Raw genomic sequence first — 20808 nt, 5'->3', positions numbered from 1 at the left:
TGAGAAGTTATTAGCAAAGGTTAAAAAAGGGTTGATTCAGGTAAGAACACCTTCCCTTAGTGGGAAGGGCATAGAGTTTTATCAAGCAGATTACTTCAGCTTCCAGTGGGGGTGGGTGTGGAGATGGCCCATGTGATGGATTACCTCATTGGTGCTGACCAGAAAATTCCTGATCTACTAGTTAAGACCCCATTTCTGGGAGAGGTTGAACTACAGTTAAATATTAAGTGCTGGTTTGGTGACTTGGCCTATCACTTATGCAAGTAACTCCATCCTTAGTCTGCAGTTTTCTTTTTAACACCGTCAACCAGACACTTGATTGTTCTTTTCATCGATGGTGTCAAATAGAATTTTATGGATATAGATGATTTCTAGACTTCCAACTGTTGAGGTGTATGTGGGAATAGACTCCAGGGTAGATCACCCCACCAATCACCTTTATTTCATTTCACTGTTTCCAGCAAGACTCAAGGTAGACTCCTTCAGTACTCACTTTGATTTCAGACATTTGACTCTATAAGTAGCTGAACACAATGGGCAGGAAAGCCTCAGCTCTCAAGAGTCTGGGAGTGGGGGCACAAAATAGGTATACTAAATGCTATTTTCTGACAAATTTCCTTTTTTTTCCAGCCTTTGGTTTTCCTGACCAATCTGCAGCTGAATTTTAGGTAGTTTAGGTCACCCTGATCTAATCATTCCCAAATAATTTTTCCTTTTTTGTCATTGCTGTCAGTCAAAGCCTCTTGCCAATTTCTCATATAACCCCTATCCCCCATAGGTAAATCTTCTTCTGTGATTCTTTCTAAAGCAGTGCTCTAGAACAGAGTTTCTCACTCTTCCAAGTGACTCCCTCAGTACATGTGAATTGTGTCTATGTGTGCATTTCTCTGAGGAGAGGGGTGTTACCACTCATTAGATTCCTAAAGGAGTTTATCTCTAAGATTAAGAATCACTTCCACAAGGCTCTTCTTAGGTAAGGCAGATCTCTGTTTTTGTTTCTACATTGCAAGTCTTTCCCACTACCTTTAGTTAAATTCCAAACTGAGGCACGGTGGATTGTTCAGCAAGGGCCAGAATTAATTGGAAGCCTCTTCTAAGTTCCCTGCTTGGACCAAGAGCCTTTCATTAGTGATTGTAGAGCACCTTCTGCTCACTTCTGTCAGAGCACTTGCCACATTATATGAGTTGATTTATGGGACTGTCTTCTATTACTAGATTTGAAAGATAGCCCTGTGTTGTGTTAGTTTATGTATTCTGAACACTGAACATCATACCAAGACCAGAACCATTTACCCATAATAAGCCAACAGGTTCTTCTTTCCGTGCCAAGGAACAAATGTTTTTTTTTTGTTGTTTTTTTTTTATTTTTATTTGTTTATTTACAGCATAACAGTGTTCATTGTTTTGGCATCCCACCCAGTGCTCCATGCAGTACGTGCCCTCCTCATTACCCACCACCTGGTCCCTCAACCTCCCAACCTCCCCACTCCCCCGCCGCCCCTTCATAACCCTCTAGTTGTTTTTCAGAGTCCATAGTCTCTCATGGTTCATCTCCCCTTCCAGTTTCCCTCAACTCCCTCTCCTCTCCATCTCCCCATGTCCTCCATGTTATTTGTTATGCTCCACAAATAAGTGAGACCATATGATACTTGACTCTCTCTGCTTGACTTATTTCGCTCAGCATAATTTCTTCCAGTCCTGTCATGTTGCTACAAAAGTTGGGTATTCGTCCTTTCTGATGGAGGCATAATACTCCATTGTGTATATGGACCACATCTTCCTTATCCATTCATCCGTTGAAGGGCATCTTGGTTCTTTCCACAGTTTGGCGACCGTAGCCATTGCTGCAATAAACATTGGGGTACAAATGGCCCTTCTTTTCACTACATCTGTGTCTTTGGGGTAAATACCCAGCAGTGCAATTGCAGGGTCATAGGGAAGCTCTATTTTTAATTTCTTCAGGAATCTCCACACTGTTCTCCAAAGTAGCTGCACTAACTTGCATTCCCACCAACAGTGTAAGAGGGTTCCTCTTTCTCCACATCCTCTCCAACACACGTTGTTTCCTGTCTTGCTAATTTTGGCCATTCTAACTGGTGTTAGGTGGTATCTCAATGTGGTTTTAATTTGAATCTCCCTGATGGCTAGTGATGATGAACATTTTTTCATGTGTCTGATAGCCATTTGTATGTCTTCGTTGGAGAAGTGTCTGTTCATATCTTCTGCCCATTTTTTGATATGATTATCTGTTTTGTGTGTGTTGAGTTTGAGAAGTTCTTTATAGATCCTGGATATCAACCTTTTGTCTGTACTGTCATTTGCAAATATCTTCTCCCATTCCGTGGGTTGCCTCTTTGTTTTGTTGACTGTTTCCTTTGCTGTGCAGAAGCTTTTGATCTTGAGGAAGTCCCAAAAAGGAACAAATGTTTTAAGTACTTACTCTGAGGCAGGTATTATGTTAGGAATGGGGAATACAGAGGTGAGCTCCCTGCACGGAGCTATGGGCTCTATCAAGAGGGCCAGGATCTTTGCTACTCCTTGGAGCAGCTGTGTGGGAGTCATATGTGAATGCATTTACAACAGCACTGACCTGATAAGAGCTCCCCCTCTGTAACATGCCCGGCGTCCACTACGTTCATTACTCAAAACAAAAATGAAAATGCTTTTTCTCATTTCTTCTTCCTCAAAACTACCCATTAAATGTCCCTCTAAAATCCTCTTTCTCTTTGACTATGGCTCTTAATGGTTTGTCTCTAAAAATAGAAGAGGTAGATGGAAGATACTGATAAAAGGAGTGTCAGCATGGAGGCCCAGGTTCTGCACATGGAAGTGTTTTTTGTTTTGTTTTATTTTTTAAAACTCAATAGGAAAAATTCATGATTTAAAAAAACAAATAGGGATGCCTTGGTGGCTCAGGGGGCTAAGCGTCTGCCTTCAGCTCAGGTCATGATCTTAGGGTCCTGGGATCAAGCACTGCATCACATCAGGCTCCTTGCTCAGCACGGAGTCTGCTTCTCACTCTGCCCCTCCCCTCTGCTCATGTTCTCTCTCTCTCTCTCTCTCTCAAATGAATAAGTAAAATCTTAAAACAACAACAAAAACCGAGCAGGTCGCCCCTTATTCCAACCTAAACAAGAACAGAGCAGTTTGTTGAAAGCAAGAGGCTTTGCTGCTACCTACTGGCCCCTAAGGGGATGCCAGGATCCAGGTTTGAGAACTGTTGGACTAGGTGGTATTTATAGGTCAGTAGTTGACTAGAGCATGATTTGTCCACAGAACCAGGCATAAGGAGAACCAAGTTGGGAGCACTGTGCTATTTTAAAGTTCATTTCACTTAAGGAGTTCATGATTCAGGGGAGCATAGCAAAAGTCATCTATGGATATGTATTTCAAAAGATATGCAGACCCTACCTGGAGGCTCTGGTTTAGTAGGTGTGAAATAAGGTTCCAGCATCTATAGTTTTAAATAACTCCTTTAACCTAGGAGAAGGCTTAATGTCACTAGAGTGTAAAAAGTTAATACACTAGTTACACCTAGAAATACCTGCACTGCTTTGAGAAGGTATGGCTTTCCAGCTTCCTGAGTTGAGCTTCAGAAACTGTTACATTTATATTTTTATTTTTTGCATCTTTTTAAGTTTTTATTTAAATTCTAGTTAGGTAACATACCGTGTAATATTAGTTTCAAGTGTACAATATATAGTGCTTTAGTAATTCCATACATCCGGGAAGCTCATGCAAGTGCACTCCTTAATGAGTTACATTTTAACTTTTAGAATACATGACATAACATTCTATTTGTGTCATCAGAGACTTTAAAAAAACTTCTGTTTCCATTGCACTGTCCTTCCTGCTGCCCGAGTGAAACATTCTTCCTCTAGATATAGGCATAATTATGTCTGTTGTTTATTTTCTCTCTCCAACCTCTAAAATGTAAGCTTCGCTTAGCTGGACATATTTGTCTTTCTTATTCACTGATTCATCACAAGCTTCTAGAACAGTCAGTATTTGTTGAAAAACTACTCATGCTGAGGTACTTCTATTGGTTTAAATCTATTGCTTTAAAAGATTTCTTGGATTGCTCTGGAAGCCTAACCTCCTCTGTCTATAGAATTTTCTATTAAAAGAGTATTCCAAGTGCCAAAAAAACAGATGTGCAAGTACAAATGTGTAACACTACCATACAGCACATTTGGTTGGTTCTTGACGGACTGTAACTTTATTTTCAAAACAGGATGTGATATGGTCTGACTTCGGGTTTCCTGGAAGAAATGGACGGGAAAGTACCTTATGGATCGGCTCCATGGGGGCCCACACACCCTGTCATCTGGACTCCTATGGTTGCAACTTAGTGTTCCAGGTACAAGGAAGGTAATGCACAGGTGCATACGTGTGTGTGTGTGTGTGTGTGTGTTTGTGTGTGTGTGTATTGCACAGGAAGAGGAATGAGGATCAGGCAGGTGGCAGACCCCAAGGTTTAGTCCCAGCTCCACCCTGTCAGCCTGCCTCATGACCAAGACTGATCTGTTGGCCTCTGGTTCAGTTTCCTCCCTTTTGAAGTAAGGGGAACAGGTCACATGACGGTTTCCATGTGTGTCTCTCAATTGTGATCAGGATTACCTTCAGAATCCTGATCCTAGAGCTCCAGGATTCCACTCTCAGTCCAGCTAGACAGCTGTCTGCTTAGCTCTGTTATGTAAGAGTCTGCATTTGTAGTTTTCAAAATTCTATTTAAAGCAGGAAGACCCCTTCTTCAAATCTAAATAAACAAGAGTGGAGCAGTTTGTTGAAAGAAAGAGGCTCTGCTGCTACCTTCAGGCCACTGAGGAGATGCCAGGGGGTCTGGTTTGGGAACCACTGAATGAGATGATATTTATGGCCCCTTTCAAGTCTAAATTTTAGTCTATGCCTACATGTTGACACAATGCAGTATGTTATTACTTTAGGTAAGTTCTCCATCTGTCAGGCATATTTTTGATAGTCCCTGGTTCCAGGATTTCCATGAGAATTTAAATGTTTTTGCTAGTTGGAGGATCTACTCAGAATGTTATAGTGTAGCCTTATTTTCTCCCAATTAGTGATGCTCGAGTCTCCTCTCCTGGCCTTTTGGAACATTTACAGGACAGTACAGAGGGAAAAGGAGAAATGGCCATTTCTAAGTTCTCAGACCCTTGAGACATGAAAAGGATTATGAGTGGATCCAAAAGAAACAGTGAATAAGTATGTGAATAGATTTCGTAGGTGATGTATTTTGAAAACTATAAAATGGTATAAGACAGTCCACTTCTGGATTCATTAAGTCCTTATTAAAGGATCTAGGACATTTCAGGTACATTATTATGTGTTGTGGATGCCGCAGTGATCCACAAGTATCTGGTCCTTGCCCTTAGGAAGTTGATAGTCTGAACCTTAAACTTGGTAAGAGAGGTATCATTGCAAGCAGCTTTTCCCATGTGTTCTGAATTGGGAAAGAAATTCAGTTGGGAAAACATTATCAAAAAATACCTGGGTTCTTTCTGTGCCATAAAATTAATATAGCTTTATTTTAACTTTGTAATAGGGCATATTTTCTGGTGTCATAAGCTCTGGAATAGTAAAACAACTCCTCAGTAAATACTCACGGAATAGGCACCATGTGTTACAGGGGGAATGGAGTTGAACGAGTAAGACGCTTCTCTGCCTGGAGGGAGTTTATAGTTAGAGTACAGGCAAGCCCACAGGCAGTGTGATAGAAGGCAGAATGAGCACGCTCTTGAGGAAGGTTTCATAGAGCTGTGGGACTGAAAAGTAGGAGAGATACCGTTCCTGGTAGAAAGATTAAGGACGATTTCAGAGAGGAGCTGCCATTTGTGATGGGCTTTGAAAGATGGGTGAGTGGTCAAGACATGGGAGAGCAGAGCCCTAGAAAAGGGTGTGGTGTATAGAGAAAGAACCCCTGTGAATTGTCCAGCATAAGTTGTGCATTGGAAACAAAGGGGTTAGGTAGGAAAAGGAGGTTGGAGCCGGAAGTTTACTTTCAGGCAAATAACCTCTTACTCTCCTTTCTGCATGCAGGACAGTGAAACGTTTTTTGATCAGGGGATGACCTTGTGATTGACCACCTTTTTTGATTAATAAGAGAAGGATGCATATGCATTTGACTTGAGTAATGAGGGGGTTAGGGGTACTGACCCCCGCACAGCTGAAAATCTGCATATAACTTTTGGCTCCCTAAAAAGTTAACCACTAATAGCCTACTGCTGACTGGAAGCCTTACCAATAACATAAACAGTCGATTAACACATATTCTGTATGTCATATGTATTATATACTGTATTGTTACAGTAAAGGAAGTGAGAGGCTCCTAGTTGGCTTAGTCGGTTGAGCGTCTGACTCTGTTTGGCTCAGGTCATCGTCTCAGGGTCATAGAATCCAGCCATGCATCAGACTCAGTGCTCAGCCCAGAGTCTGCTTGAGATTCTTTCCTCTCCCTCTCCTTCTGCCCCTCCGTCTGTTTACATGCTCACTTATTCTCTCTCTCCCAAATAAATAAATAAATAAAATCCTAAAAGAGAAAAAGTAAGCCAGAGATAAGAAAATGTTATTAAGAAAATCATAAGAAATACAATACAGTACTGTATTGTATTTATTGAAAAAACATCTGCACGTACGTGGACCCATGCAATTCAAACCCCTTGTTGTTGAAGGGTTGACTGGATATTATATTTTAAGTGGAGCAAAACAAATTGTATGCAATTGTTATCTTCATGGCTATTCCTCTAGGAACACAGCCATGAGGCAGAGGTAGGAGCTGGGATCGGAAGAGGTCAGGAGCTCTGTAACCTAGTTCCGGGCCCACCACTAACACTAGTCCAGTGAATGACACTGAACCAGCACTGGGTCCCTTTTCTACTACTACTACTACTACTTTGGAGGTAGAATTAACCTGATGATCTCTTGAGAGTTCTTCCAGCTCTGACATTCTAAACACAGTAAATTCCAAGAATTCTCCCAAACTGGTCATAACTACGGTGGAATGGAGCAGCTTTATCTCTAAGGCAAAGTAAGACTTTAGTGTCTCCTTCTTCGTTTGAAAATAGCAGCCAACTGAAAGGCATACAGTGGTCCTGCCGTAAATGCAAGGGGTCACGAGAGAGCTTTAAGCCTTTCCTCAGAGTTAGTTCTCTCCCTCTCCCTTTCCCTGCCCTGTTCCTCTCCCTGTCCCCCTTTCTCTTTCTCTTTCTCTCTCTCTCCGCTTCCCCAGCTGTGTATTTTTGTCTGTGTGTCTTCCTTTTTCACACTTCCCCTTCTTTACCTCAGATGTCCCCCCTCTATTGACTTGAAGTATGGGTGTGTCTGGTGTCTTATGATTTAAGATTTATCCACCTCAAGTTTTCAAAAAATTTAAATACTGAAACATTTTATAGTTTTCTCTTTTTGAAAATTCTAATATTTTACCACTTTTTAGTTGGGTGACATCATTTGTGCCTCTTAACAAGTTTGACTTAAGGAATTTACAATCCAAACTGGGAGAAGTCTGGAAACTCTTTGGTGGCTAGCAGTATGGGTGACTGCTCTGCAGAAGATAAGAACACAGATATTTGAAAGGGAGGGATCATTCAGGATAGCCCTAGAATCAGGAACAGGAACAACTTAGGAGAGGTAGACTTTGATTTGAGATAAGAAAGAATGATCGGAAGAGGCACCTGCACTCCAGTGTTTATGGCAGCAATGTCCACAACAGCCAAACTATGGAAAGAGCCCAGATGTCCACAGGCAAATGAAAGGATAAAGAGGATGTGGTACATACAATGAAATACCACTCAGCCATCAAAGAAAATGAAATTTTGCCATTTGCAACAAGGTGGATGGAACTAGAGGGTATTATGCTAAGTGAAATAAGTCAATCAGAGAAAGACATTTATCATACGATCTCACTTATTTGAGGAATTCAAGAAGCAAAACAGGATCATAGGGGAAGGGAGGGAAAAATAAAGTAAGAAGAAATTAGAGAGGGGAGACAAACCGTAAGAGACTCTTAACCATAGGAAACAAACTGAGGGTTGCTGGAGTGGGGGTGGGGGTGCAGGGATGGGGTAAATGGGTGATGGACATTAAGGAGCACTGGCTGTTATACACATCAGATGCATAGCTGTACTCTGCATTAGAAACTAATGATACACTGTATGTTAACTAACTGAATTTAACTAAAATACATTTTTTAGAAAATGGTTTTACAAACCATATCCTGTCCCAGCAATAAGGTTGCCTCAGGGCATTAGAGATAATCGACTAGCTGCCGCCTTATCTCCACCAGGTGTCTGCCTAGGAGATTCCGCTACTGAGAGATGCCCCTGTATTCCTTTATGGACTGAATGAAAATGGAGACTGAACTGCTGCCTTCTTAGATGTTTTGTCTCAAGTTCGGAGTACTAACTCTTACCTTATTTTTTTTTTTAATTAGGAAAAGATGGCATCTCTTTCCTCCTGAAGACACTCCTTTCCTTTATCCGACTAGAATCCCTTATGAAGAATCTAGTGTGTTCAGTAAAATCAATGTTGTCAATCCTGATTTAAAACGTTTTCCTCAGTTCCGCAAAGCTCGAAGACATACGGTTACACTAAACCCAGGACAGGTAATGGAGGCCTTAAAACACTGATTGCCTGTCAGTGCCTGCCCCCGCTAGAACTTCTTTCATGTCCTTATACCACATGCCTCCCACCAACACAAATGAAAATGATTTTTCTTCCCTGCTGCTCTCTGCTGTTAGAAGGCTTCAGACACAAAGTTCTCAGCTTCACAGGTCATGGAACTATGGGAAGAGGGAACATAGCTCTTTCTACTGGTGAAGAGGAGAATGACTTTGGAGGAAAACAAGGACTCACAATCTTTTTTTTTTTTTTTAAGATTTTATTTATTTATTTGAGAGAGAGTGCTAGGGAGAGCATGAGCTAGTGGCAGGGTGCAGCCGGGGATAGGAGACAAGCAGACTCCCCCCTGAGCAGGGATCCCAGACACGGCCAGATCCCAGGACCCTGAAATCATGACCCGAGCCAAAGACAGACACTTAACTGCCTGAGCCACCCAGGCGCCCTTCACAGTCATTTTAAACAAGATTAAGAGAAAGTGTCAAGGCATGGGTACTTGAACACCCCCTGAAACGTCTATTCACAGTTATCATCTTTTCAACTATACCAGAACCCAGACACATAAAATGCAGTTGGGAATGCATCCAGGTGGTGAGACAACAAAGGCAGAATGAACTGAGATTGATTTGCTTTAAGCAAGCATGGATGGTCCTTTTATAAAGGACTGTGTCTGAAACATTTCCAAAGATTTTGTTCTTAGTGCTGCTGTTCAGTAGGGAAAACCACCTCTACAACATTGGCATTTGCTGTCTGATATTTTATTAATGACATGAAAGGTTTTCTTAGTCTCTTAAGGAGATTTTAGTCCCTCAGTTATTCCCTGTCTCTTTTCCTTTATCCCCTTCTCACTGGCCCTTTTCTGGCTCCCTTCCCGTGTGAATACTCCAACTCAAATCAATTGACTTGAGCAACTTGCTTCAACCTGTTAGCTGTTGCTCCCCAGGCACCTGTACCCCAGCCTCTGACAACCCCTCATCCATTTTATATCTCAATAGATTTACCTAATCTGGACATTTCACTTACATGCAGTCATACAAGTGGCCTTCTGTATCCGCCTTCTTTCACATAATATAATCCTACAGAATATTATCAGTACTGCATTCCTTCTTATGGCTGAACATATTACATTGTTACACATATATTTTTGCTTATCCATTCATCTGTTGATAGACATTTGAGTTGTTTCTACTTTTTAGCTATTATGAAGAATGTTGCCATAGACATTGGAGAACCAGTTTTTGGGTGAAGGTATATTTTCAGCTCCCTTGGTTATATACCTAGGAGTGAAATTGCTGGGTCCTGTGGTAACTCTGTGTTTAACTTTTTGAGGAATTGCCCAGCTGTTTCCCATGGCAGCTACACCATTTTACATTCCCACAAAGGAATGTGTGAAGGCTCTGATTTCTTCGCCTCCTCACCAACACTTCTTTTCCATTATTCCTGTTATTATCAAAGCCATTCTGGTGGGTGTGACATGCTTGGTAATTCATTTTTTCTTCTATTTTAATAGCCATATTTGAATGTGTGGTTCTGTCTGTGATATCAGTGTTCCTTACATCCTGCTTGTTCTTTAATCTACCAACAACTGGCTCCGTCTCTTACCACTGTCTCATCAGATAAGACATACATGAACGAGACATACATGAACTCCTAATGACTTAAGTGCAGTGCCTTTCTTAGGGCTCCATTCTCCTAAAAGGTGGTCTCTTCCTATCTCCTAGCTTCACCTTGATCAAAGCAAGTGCCACCCATTTTCCAAATCTGAAGCCCCAAAGCCTTGGATCAGCCTGTCTGCCCTGCTCAAACTTCCATGGGTAGTAGTCTCATACTGAGTCTGAACAAATGCAGTCCTTCTTGACTCTGGCTGTTGCTTTTGTTTTCTATACCTTCCTGTTTAGATCTTAACACTTACTAGTTGGGCCACTATAAGAATCTCCTGTCCTTCCCAGACTCTCCCATGATACCGCTATTTTTACTATCCCCCTACTAAAAATTTCTTAGCTAGGCACCTGGGTCATTCAGTCGGTTAAGCATCTGACTCTTGATTTCGTGATCTCAGGTTCGAGAGATTGTGCCCTGCATCAGGCTTTGCGCTGAGTGTGGAGCCTGCTTAAGATTCTCTCTCTCCCTCTGCACATCTCCCCGCAAAAAAAAATTTCTTAGCAATTCCTTAATACTTACAGAATAAAATGGAGATTCTTTATTCTGAATTCAGGGCCCTCCACTGGCCCTAACCTAACCCTCTCAACTTATCTCCCATTGCCCTGTCTGCCACAGTAAGACCTACCTACTTGCTGTCGCTCAGCAGTTCCACCTCCCTTGCTGGCACTACCTCTCCCTCCTGGCGTGTTCTCATTCTTTGCTGTCTCTACACCGTCCCCTAACTCTGGTTCAGACCGCACTTCATGCACATCAGGCTGCCCCTGCCCTCCGTGATTCATACCAATGTCTCCCACTTCTGAGGCTCCCTTGCACCGGTTTTGGCTCCTTTGAGTCATCTACCCAGTGCCCCCTTTCTACGTGCTGTTTCTTCAGTGGCTATATTTTGGACACAGTGAGAAGACAGAAACTACTTCCTCTAGTTTTCCCTATACCCTTTCTCAGAATGCATGCAACTGTTTTGCAGTGGAAAGGAGGAAAAATTAGAATCTGTGTCCTTTACTAAGATTTAGATGCAGGCAGTGCAGGCCCAGGATTAAGGAAAGTAGAAGTTGGGGAAACTGGCAATAATATCCTTTGTGGAACATATGAACTTGCTGTTTAAAAAAAGAAAGGAGTTGTGGGTTTTTTTTCCTTGTTTCCCTTTCCAGCAGAAATATTGCTGTGAATTCATATGTATTCCTAGCGTTGTCGATTAGGGTCTGATTCTGACATTAAAACAAAATGTGCTGTTCTTGTGCTAACTTACTTTTTGTTTGTTTGCTTTTCAGGTTCTGTTTGTTCCCAGACACTGGTGGCATTACGTAGAATCCGTTGATCCTGTCACTGTCAGTATAAACTCATGGATTGAGCTGGTACTTTTTTTTTTAAATAAATATAATCCCTGCTTTTAAGATATATATATATATATATATACACACACACATATATATATCCTATCTATCTATCATCTATCTATCTATCTATATATCTTATCTGTAAAACTTAGTGATTAAATTTAACCAACACTCCAATTCTACTTTGGTTTGATATGCTATAATTTATGTATTCAATACTCTGTTAAAGGGTATTTAGGTCAGAATTAGGGTTTTCAGTGATGCACTATTCTTTCTTTTAAGGGCACACAGTGGGCCCTGATGTTGGTGTGCAGTCTTCTCTCAGCTGGTGGTGTTATGAGAGCGGTGTGGGCCTGTCCAGATTTGCTGTGTCTGTCCCACATTGCTGGTCCTGTCCACACCCAGATGGTCTAGAGATAACTGCTTCTTGGCTCAGGGCCCTTGTTACTAATTGAACAATTCTCAGTCCTGGCTTCTGCCTTTTCTCAAAGAAGAGTCTTTGAATGCTAGGATTTTATCGTTTCATTTCTGCTGGGAAATGAAGGAGACCTTTTCCCTACTTTGTGTAATCCTGGTTGCCTGCTCCACTTGACAATTAACATGGCTGCCCAGTGAGGCTGAACCAAGGCTTTCTCTGCACCTGTGCCTCTTTAACCAGAGGCTTTGATGGCAGAGACTTCAGTGGCATCTTACTGTCCTGTACCCAAATCCTGATTGCATCTCTCTTCTTCATGTGGCTGCTGCCTTCTCCCCTCAGGCTCTCCTTATCCGTGGGTACTGGGGAGGGCTTTGGCATAGGTGGAGCCTCGGGGAGATCCACCCAGGAAGCTGCACTGTCTGGGCTTAGAGAAGAGGTGTGGCCTTTGGGGGTTAGATGAGCGTGTGGCAGGAGATCAGTGGACTCAGCTGGTTAGTTACTTAGCTGCTGGTAGCATGCTGAATTATAGTTGGAGCAAATGTCAAGATACTGTTCAGTCCTAGTCCAAAGTCACGTCTACAGTAGTCCTGACAGTGCTTCGCTTCTCAAGGTGGTTCTTTTCATTGTTAGAATCACCTGCCTACTTGTGACTATGCCCATTATTTCTGAAATTATACAGAATTTTTTTGTTTTTGTTTTTTAAATATTTGATAATACCTGCCATGTGTCCCTTTAAACTTTTCTTTCCCAGGCTCAAAACCTCTGGTTTCTTTTTCTTTTTCTTTTTTTTTTTTTTTTGACAGAGAGATCACAAGTAGGCAGAGCAGCAGGCAGAGAGAGAGAGAGGGAGAAGCAGGCTCCCTGTTGAGCAGAGAGCCCAATTCAGGTCTTGATCCCAGAACCCTGAGACCATGACCCGAGCTGAAGGCAGAGGCTTAACCCCCTGAGCCACCCAGGTGCCCCCCAAAACCTTTGGTTTTTTGTTTTTTTTTTTTCCTTAAGATTTATTTATTTATTTGACAGACAGAGATCACAAGCAGGCAGAGAGGCAGGCAGAGAGAGAGGAAGGGAAGCAGGCTCCCTGCTGAGCAGAAAACCCGATGTGGGGCTCGATCCCAGGACTCTGGGATCATGACCTGAGGTGAAGGCCGAGGCTTTAACCCACTGAGCCACCCAGGTGCCCCGGTTTCTTTAATGATGTTTTTTATATGACTTCTTAAAAATTTTTTCAGACTTTTCACCATTTTGATCATAGACTTCAGAACTAAATGCAGGTTTAAGTTATAGGTCTGCCTTTGTTAGCTGTGTAACCTGGATGGTCAGTTCATCTTATCAAGCCTAGGTCTCCGCACCTGTGGAAAAGGGATTATAATCGCACACACTCCAGAGGCATATAATCCAGTGCCTGGCGCATGAGGAGTGTTTAAAAACGGAATCTACTATGAAGAGGAAGAACTGTTATGTCAAGAGCAGCCCTCTTAATGTATAAATACCAGGAGGCCTCAGTTCATGGAATAAAGGTTTCTCTCTCACATGACTTAGAGCCTCAATTTCTTCTTGCTGCTTATAATATTGCAGTAGCTTTTTTAGGAATCTGATCTTGCTTTGGGTTCATACTCAGCTTGAGAGTATCCCTGCTTTTTTCCACCCGGTCAGCTGCCATGTCAGGTTGCCCTCCATCTTGAAGCTGTAAAGCTGGTTCTTTAAACCCACATCCCACACTTCACACTCCCCTCTCTCAGCTTTCACTGTGTTCTTTGGGGTGAGCATTCCAGCTTGCCAAGGTCATTCTGAATTTGATTCTCTTCTGTGTTTTTGGTAAACTCCTTCAAGCAGGCCTGTGCCCTTTTGATACGTCGTCATTTGTCTTGGAATGTATCCTTGCTCTCTGGTGCAAGAAGATACCCCAGGATTGCCTTGGACTTTCCCTGCCTCCAACTTGGAAGATGATAATTTCTCCAAGTGGTCATGGTTCCTTTTAGTGGGGAATGGTATTTAGAAACTGAGATTGGGGCTCTAATATGTTGTTCATTGCTATTGGCATGTTGCTGTTTCTAGACCTTTAAATAATAAAATCAGAATGTGATATAGATAGATAGATAGATAGATAGATAGATAGATATGGGTATATTTATAATTCTAATCTAAGGTTAATATAGATTTTTTTTCTTATTTGTTTCTGTATTTTTATCTCTTACACTGAAAATCACTATCAGTTCTAACAGTAACATCTACTTATTTGATACATATTTATATGTGTGTGTGCATATATATATATGTACATATATGTACATATATATATATATATGTGCATATATATATATGTACACACACATATAAATATATATATCCCCCTCCCTTGGATGGGAGGGCAGAGAGTTAAAGAGAATCAAAAGCAGGCTCCATGCCTAGTACGGAACCTGTCATGGGGCTCAGTCTCATAACCCTGAGATCATGACCTGAGCTGAAATCAGGAGTTGAATGCTTAACCAACTGATCCACCCATGTGCCCCACCCATATATTTTTTCCCTTTTTAAGAAATTAAAAAAAATTTTTTTAACATATAATGTATTATTAGCCCCAGAGGTACAGGTCTGTGAATTGCCAGGTTTACACACTTCACAGCACTCACCATAGCACATACCTTCCCCAGTGTCCATAACCCAAACACCCTCTCCCTAGCCCCCTACTCCCGGCAACCCTCAGTTTGTTTTGTGAGATTAAGAGTCTCTTATGGTTTGTCTCCCTCCCGATCCCATCTTGTTTCATTTATTCCTTTCCTACCCCCCAAGCCCCCCACATTGCCTCTCAACTTCCTCATATCAGGGAGATCATATGATAATTTTCTTTCTCTGATTGACTTATTTCACTAAACATAATACCCTCTAGTTCATCCACGTCGTCACAATTGGCAAGATTTCATTTCTTTTGATGGCTGCATAGTATTCCATTGTATGTGTGTATATGTGTGTGTGTATATATATATATATATGCACTTAAAGTGGATGGTTTCTGTCCTTTACCAAACCAGGACTCTCATTCTTCCTTTAACTTCTGCATACATCACAGTTTGAAGACATTCATTCTTCCTTAAAAAACTGAAATGCAGACTAGGATCTAAATGACTATATTTTTCCTCTGTCACATGTTGCTTTGATCCTTGTCTCTTCAAGCACTGAACCATAATTTTTTCTTGTTGCCAAATTTAACTCCAAAAACCCTTAGGTTTTAAAACCAACCATATTCCGTATAATAACTCACGCTAAACCCTGACTCTAGTATTCTTGTCACAAGTCACATAGATTTGGGAAAAAAGTAGAAATTCTAGTTCTGTCCAGCTGGCACAATATTCATCTCTTCACTTTTTCTCTGTTAAAGTGGTACAGATTCTACATTAATGTATTCCAAAAGATAAAGTATATTCTCAGTTCTTCTCAATTGTGCCTTTTTAATCCTTTTCTTTCTTTCTTTCCTTTTTTTTTTAAGATTTTATTTATTTACTTGACAGACAGAGATCACAAGTAGGCAGAGAGGCAGGCAGAGAGAGAGGAGGAAGCAGGCTCCCCGCTGAGCAGAGAGCCCAATGTGGTGCTTGATCCCAGGACCCTGAGATCATGACCTAAGCCGAAGGCAGAGGCTTAACCCACTGAGCCACCCATGTGCCCTTTTCTTTTAGTATTCCTCTTTATTCTTTTAATATTGAAATGCATTTATTTTATTGGTACTTTATCCAAACTTAAAAAAATATTTTTGTTAATTTGTAAAGGCTTTCCTCTTGCTCTAATAATTTTTCCATTGTATTTATACCTATAAAATAATATGTAGGTAACGTATATGTAGTGGTGTAATTTTGCTCACCTCCCCTCTCCTCTCTTTTCTGGATGCAGGGGAGTGGGAGGTACAGCCTTTCAGTTATGGAATGTATAAGTCACAGGGATGACAGGTGCAGCATGGGGAATCTTGTCATAGGTGTTGCAGGAATGTTGGATGGTGACAGATGGTACCTATGCTTGTGAGCACAGCAAAGCCTATAGAGCTGTTGAATCCTGATGTCGTATACCTGAAATGAATGTAACACTGTGTGTTGATAATACTTCAATTAAAAAAAATTCTTAGAGGTTCTGAGAGCTTCTAGGAGTTTTACTTCTTTAAAATTTCACTTGCTTTAAAAAATGCAGCTTTCTGGGGCACCTGGGTGGCTCAGTGGGTTGGGCCGCTGCCTTCGGCTCAGGTCATGATCTCAGGGTCCTGGGATCGAGTCCGCATCGGGCTCTCTGCTCAGCAGGGAGCCTGCTTCCCTCTCTCTCTCTCTGCCTGCTTCTCTATCTACTTGTGATCTCTCTCTGTCAAATAAAAGTGCAGCTTTCTAAAACCCTGTTAAGAAGAAAATGGACTTTAGGTTACCAAATAAATACATTTGAATACTCAGTGTAAAAACAGTAAAGTGTATAGTTCAGAAATTTTATGTATAGTCAGGAATTATGCAATACTACCATAATCAACTTTTGGACATTTTCATCAACCTAAAAAGAAATCCTGTATATATGAGTATTTGCTCCCTGATTTTCCTCTGTAACCGTAGGCAGTCACCAACCTATTTTCTATCTCTCTAGATTTGCCAATTCTGGAGTCATGTAATATCTGGTTTTTCTGTGGCCAGCATCCTTCATTCAGTATTACATGTTTTCAGGGTTCATCTATGTTATAACATGTATCAGTACTTGATTCCTTTTTATGGCTGAATAATATTCCATTGAATGGATATACACATTTTGTTTATCTACTCATCAGCTGGTGGACATGTGGGTTGTGTCTACTTTTTGAAGTTATGAATAATGCTATTATTAACATTTATGTACAAGTTTTTATGTGACCATATGTTTTCATTATCTTGCATGTACATTTAGGAGTAGAATTTCTGGATCCTTTGGTATAATGGATCGTGAAGACTCTGCTCTGAGTTTCAGTCTGGAGTCTGAAATCTGTAGGATGGCTAACAGACTAGAAACCCACTCATTCAGGATTTCTGTTAGAATCTTGAGGCACAATACCTTATTCTCTAGGAAACCTTAGTTTTTGCTTTTAAGGCCTTCACCTGAGGTCCACCTACATTATTGAAGATAATTTCCTTTACGTAAAGTCAACTGATTTTAAAGGTTAATCATCTTCAAAGTATTTTCACAGCAACATTTAGACTAGGGTTTGACCAAACAACTAGCCTAACCAAGTTAACTAATAAAATTAACATTTGCCAACTCTGTGTTTAGCCTTTTGAGGAACTGCCAGGCTGTTTCTAAAGCCATTTACATTCTGACCAGCAATGTATGACTATTCTGATTTCTCCACATCCTCACCAATACTTGTTATTATCTGTCTTTTTTATGATAGCCACACTAGTGTGGAGTGGTGTCTTATCGTGGAAATTTGATTCATTTTCACTGCAGTATGATATTCTCTTATATCAGTGTACCCCATTTTATTGGTTCTCTGTTCTGTTAGTGGATAATTGAGTTGTTTCCAATTTTTTGCTTTTATAAATAGGATATTCTTGTACACATGTGCAAGAGTTTCTCTAAAGAATATATATTTCTTGGGGCACCTGGGTGGCTCAGTGGGTTAAAGCCTCTGCCTTCAGCTCGGGTCATGATCCCAGGGTCCTGGGATCGAGCCCCACATCAGGCTCTCTGCTCCGCAGGGAGCCTGCTTCCTCCTCTCTCTCTGTCTGCCTCTCTGCCTGGTTGTGATTTCTCTCTGTCAAATGGGTGGAATATTTAAAAAAAAAAAAAAAAAAGAATATATATTTCTTGGGGTGCGTGTGTGCCTCAGTGGGTTAAAGCCTCTGCCTTCAGCTCAGGTCATGATCCCAGGGTTCTGGGATCAAGCCCCGCGTCGGACTCTCTGCTCAGCGGGGAGCCTGCTTTCCTCTCTCTCTTTGTGCCTGCCTCTCTGCCTACTTGTGATCTCTGTCTGTCGAATAAATAAATAAAATCTTTTTAAAAAAAAAAGAATATATATTTCTTGGGCACGTGGGTGGCTCAGTTGGATGAGTGACGGCTTCGCCTCAGGTCGTGATCCTGGAGTCCTGGGATCGAGTCCCACATCAGGCTCCCTGCTCGGCAGGGAGTCTGCTTCTCCCTCTGACCTCTTTCCTCTCATGCTCTCTCTCTCATGCTCTCTCTCTCTCCCCCAAATAAATAAATAAAATCTTAAAAAAAAAAGTATATATTTCTCTGGGTGCAGAAATTCTGGTCTGCAGGGGATACAATATCCAAGTTTACAAGATAGCACCAACATGTTTTCCAAACGGCCATACCAATTTGTACTCCCACCATCGGTGAGTCTGTCAATGCACATTTTTCTACCACTTGTAATTATCAGACTCTCTTTTGCTAATTTCACCAGTTTCTCGATTTGCATTTTCCTGATTATTCATGAGGTTAAGCATATTTTCATGTTTTAATAAATATATGATTGCTCTTTTTTTGAAATGCTTGTCTTCATGCCTCTTGCCGATTTTTAAAAATTGGATCATTTGTCTTATTGATGTGTATAGATTATATATCCTGGATATTAACTTTTATCAGTTTTATGTATTACACACATCTGGTTTGCTTTTTTTTCCTTTTGTTGCCTTTTGATGAACAGAAGTTGTAGATTTTAATGTAATTTATCATTAATGCTCTAATTTATACTTATTATATCTTTAAGAAACCAAATTTGGATTTTTAGCCATTTCATTCTTGTGGCCAAACATGTTTATTATAATTTTTCTTCCATTCCTCAATTAGTTTTCTGAATTCTTAGGTATTATTTCTCTGTATGTAGTGCTTTTTTTAAAAAAATATTTTAAACTTACCAACAAATGAAAGAGATTGGAAGAAACATCACAAATTAGTTCATACTTAAGGGCTATGTCTTACAGACAGGATAAAACTTCAATGTGGTCGGTGAAATATTTTACAACTCTTCTAGATGGCAGGTGATAGTGAATACAGAGAAGTTGTGCTCTTCCAACAACATGTTCCTTCCTCTCTAAAAAAGCTTATATTAATGAGTGAACAGGACACACAATTAATAGAGACTCTACTCTGTTTTAAGCCATGAGACAAAGTGACAGATGAAAACAATGTGCTTTTTAAATCTTGACTCAGGAAGAGGACCACCAAGCCCGAGTAGAAGAGGCAATCACACGCATGCTTGTGTGTGCCCTGAAGACCGCAGAGGATCCAACCAATACCAGAGCTTGGTTAAACCCAACTGAGGTAGGCTGTTCATTGCGGCAGTTAGTTTCCTGTGATCAATCAACCCTTGCTAGAACATTGTTTTCTAATTTATGTAAGTGCATATAGCCATTCTCAAGAGTTTTTCTTTTTCCCTAGGTTGAAGAAACATCCCATGAAGTCAATTGTTGCTACTTAAATAGAGCTGTTTCTGCCCTTTTTGATCATTACAGAACATCTAAGGTCACAGAAATCCAAGAGCTGAGAACAAATAGAGAGGATGTGAAACAGGAGGGCTCAGATGTGCACAATCGCATGGCAGTGGAACAAACGGGCGGCCAGGACATAATCCTGGGAACAGGAAAACAGGAGGCAGCAAGTCCCTTTGGCCCTGATCTGGTTCCTGTAATACTGAGTTCTGAAGAACTATCCTCAGAGATAGGAGGCATATTTGAAGGTGATGGTAAAGACTTTGTTGGCAAAGACAGAGAACACTCTGGAAAGCTGCATTGTACCAAGAGGCAACGAATGATGAGTAAAAGTGAGGATGCAGTTGTGGAACAAATTGCTTCAAATAGTAGTATGGCTCCTCCTCAAACATTCATTTCTACAGATGACTTGCTGGACTGCTTGGTGAATCCACAAGTAACCAGGATAGTGGCAAAACTTCTGATACAAGGAAGAAGTTTGTGGTTCTAAGGAAATGACTTTTAAAATAATACTTTAAAAATATTTTTAAGTAGTATGATTGTTAAATAAAAAATGGCGGAGCACAAAGTTAACTTGTAGCCAGCATGCTTGTAAATGCACTTGTTCTTACCTAATTGTGTTTCAGTCTTTTGCCACCTTCATTCACGAACATTGCTCTCTGAGCCAGCCAGCTCTTTGTTACTTGTTAGGCCTTCTTTCTTCAGTGACTTTGCCTTTCCTCTTGCATCCAGTCCTTTTAGCCGATCTCAAGTCTAAGCCCCAGGTGTTCGTAACAGAAAGTAATACCGCTTCAGCTGTCTCAAGACGAGGTAGGCCTGCTGCTTGTTTTTGTAAATAAAGGTTTACTGGAGCATAGCCATGCCATTCATTACATATTGCCGATGGCAGCTTTAGAGTTACAGTGTCGGAGTTGAGCAGTGACCAAGCCAGTGTGGCCCGTGAGGCTGAAAATACTGTCTATCCCCTCATAGAGAAAGTTTGCCAACCCCTGGCCTAATGCATTCATTGGGTGGCTTCTAGCCTTGATCTGAAGTGATTGATTATACCTATGACACCTTCAGAATTCTCACTGGCTAATCCCTGTCACCCAGAGCAGGATACCAATCAGGAAAAAAGTCGACATGGTCCAATATAAGACCTCCTTAAGGAAGGAACTGGGACATCTAGGAACACTAGTTCTGGGAAGGGAAAGCACTGGATGTTACTGGCTCCTGCAATGGACTAAAGGTTTGGTCTAGTGAGATTGAGCCTTCTCTCATTACATTTGCAAGAAGATCTGGCATAATTATTACCACTACTGTCTAAGACTTTAGAAATTAGGGCACCTGGGTGGCT

General features: G+C 41.0%; 1 protein-coding gene across 1 annotated transcript in view; it reads left to right on the top strand.

Moving 5' to 3' along the window:
- Positions 1 to 20251, top strand: part of HSPBAP1 (HSPB1 associated protein 1) — a 61266-nt gene extending 41015 nt beyond the window's left edge. Inside the window, exons 4-8 of the mRNA XM_046001620.1 lie at positions 4235 to 4371; positions 8444 to 8615; positions 11559 to 11642; positions 19195 to 19305; positions 19423 to 20251. Of these exons, the coding sequence (XP_045857576.1) occupies positions 4235 to 4371; positions 8444 to 8615; positions 11559 to 11642; positions 19195 to 19305; positions 19423 to 19962 (1044 nt within the window). The 3' untranslated portion in view covers positions 19963 to 20251. The remainder of the gene's footprint in view (positions 1 to 4234; positions 4372 to 8443; positions 8616 to 11558; positions 11643 to 19194; positions 19306 to 19422) is intronic.
- Positions 20252 to 20808: the final 557 nt, after the last annotated feature.

Source organism: Meles meles, chromosome 4 (genome assembly GCF_922984935.1).
Source record: "Meles meles chromosome 4, mMelMel3.1 paternal haplotype, whole genome shotgun sequence".
Taxonomy (NCBI): domain Eukaryota; kingdom Metazoa; phylum Chordata; class Mammalia; order Carnivora; family Mustelidae; genus Meles; species Meles meles.
The sequence above is the reverse complement of the archived record's forward strand: the minus strand, read 5'-3'. Positions and strand labels throughout refer to the sequence as shown.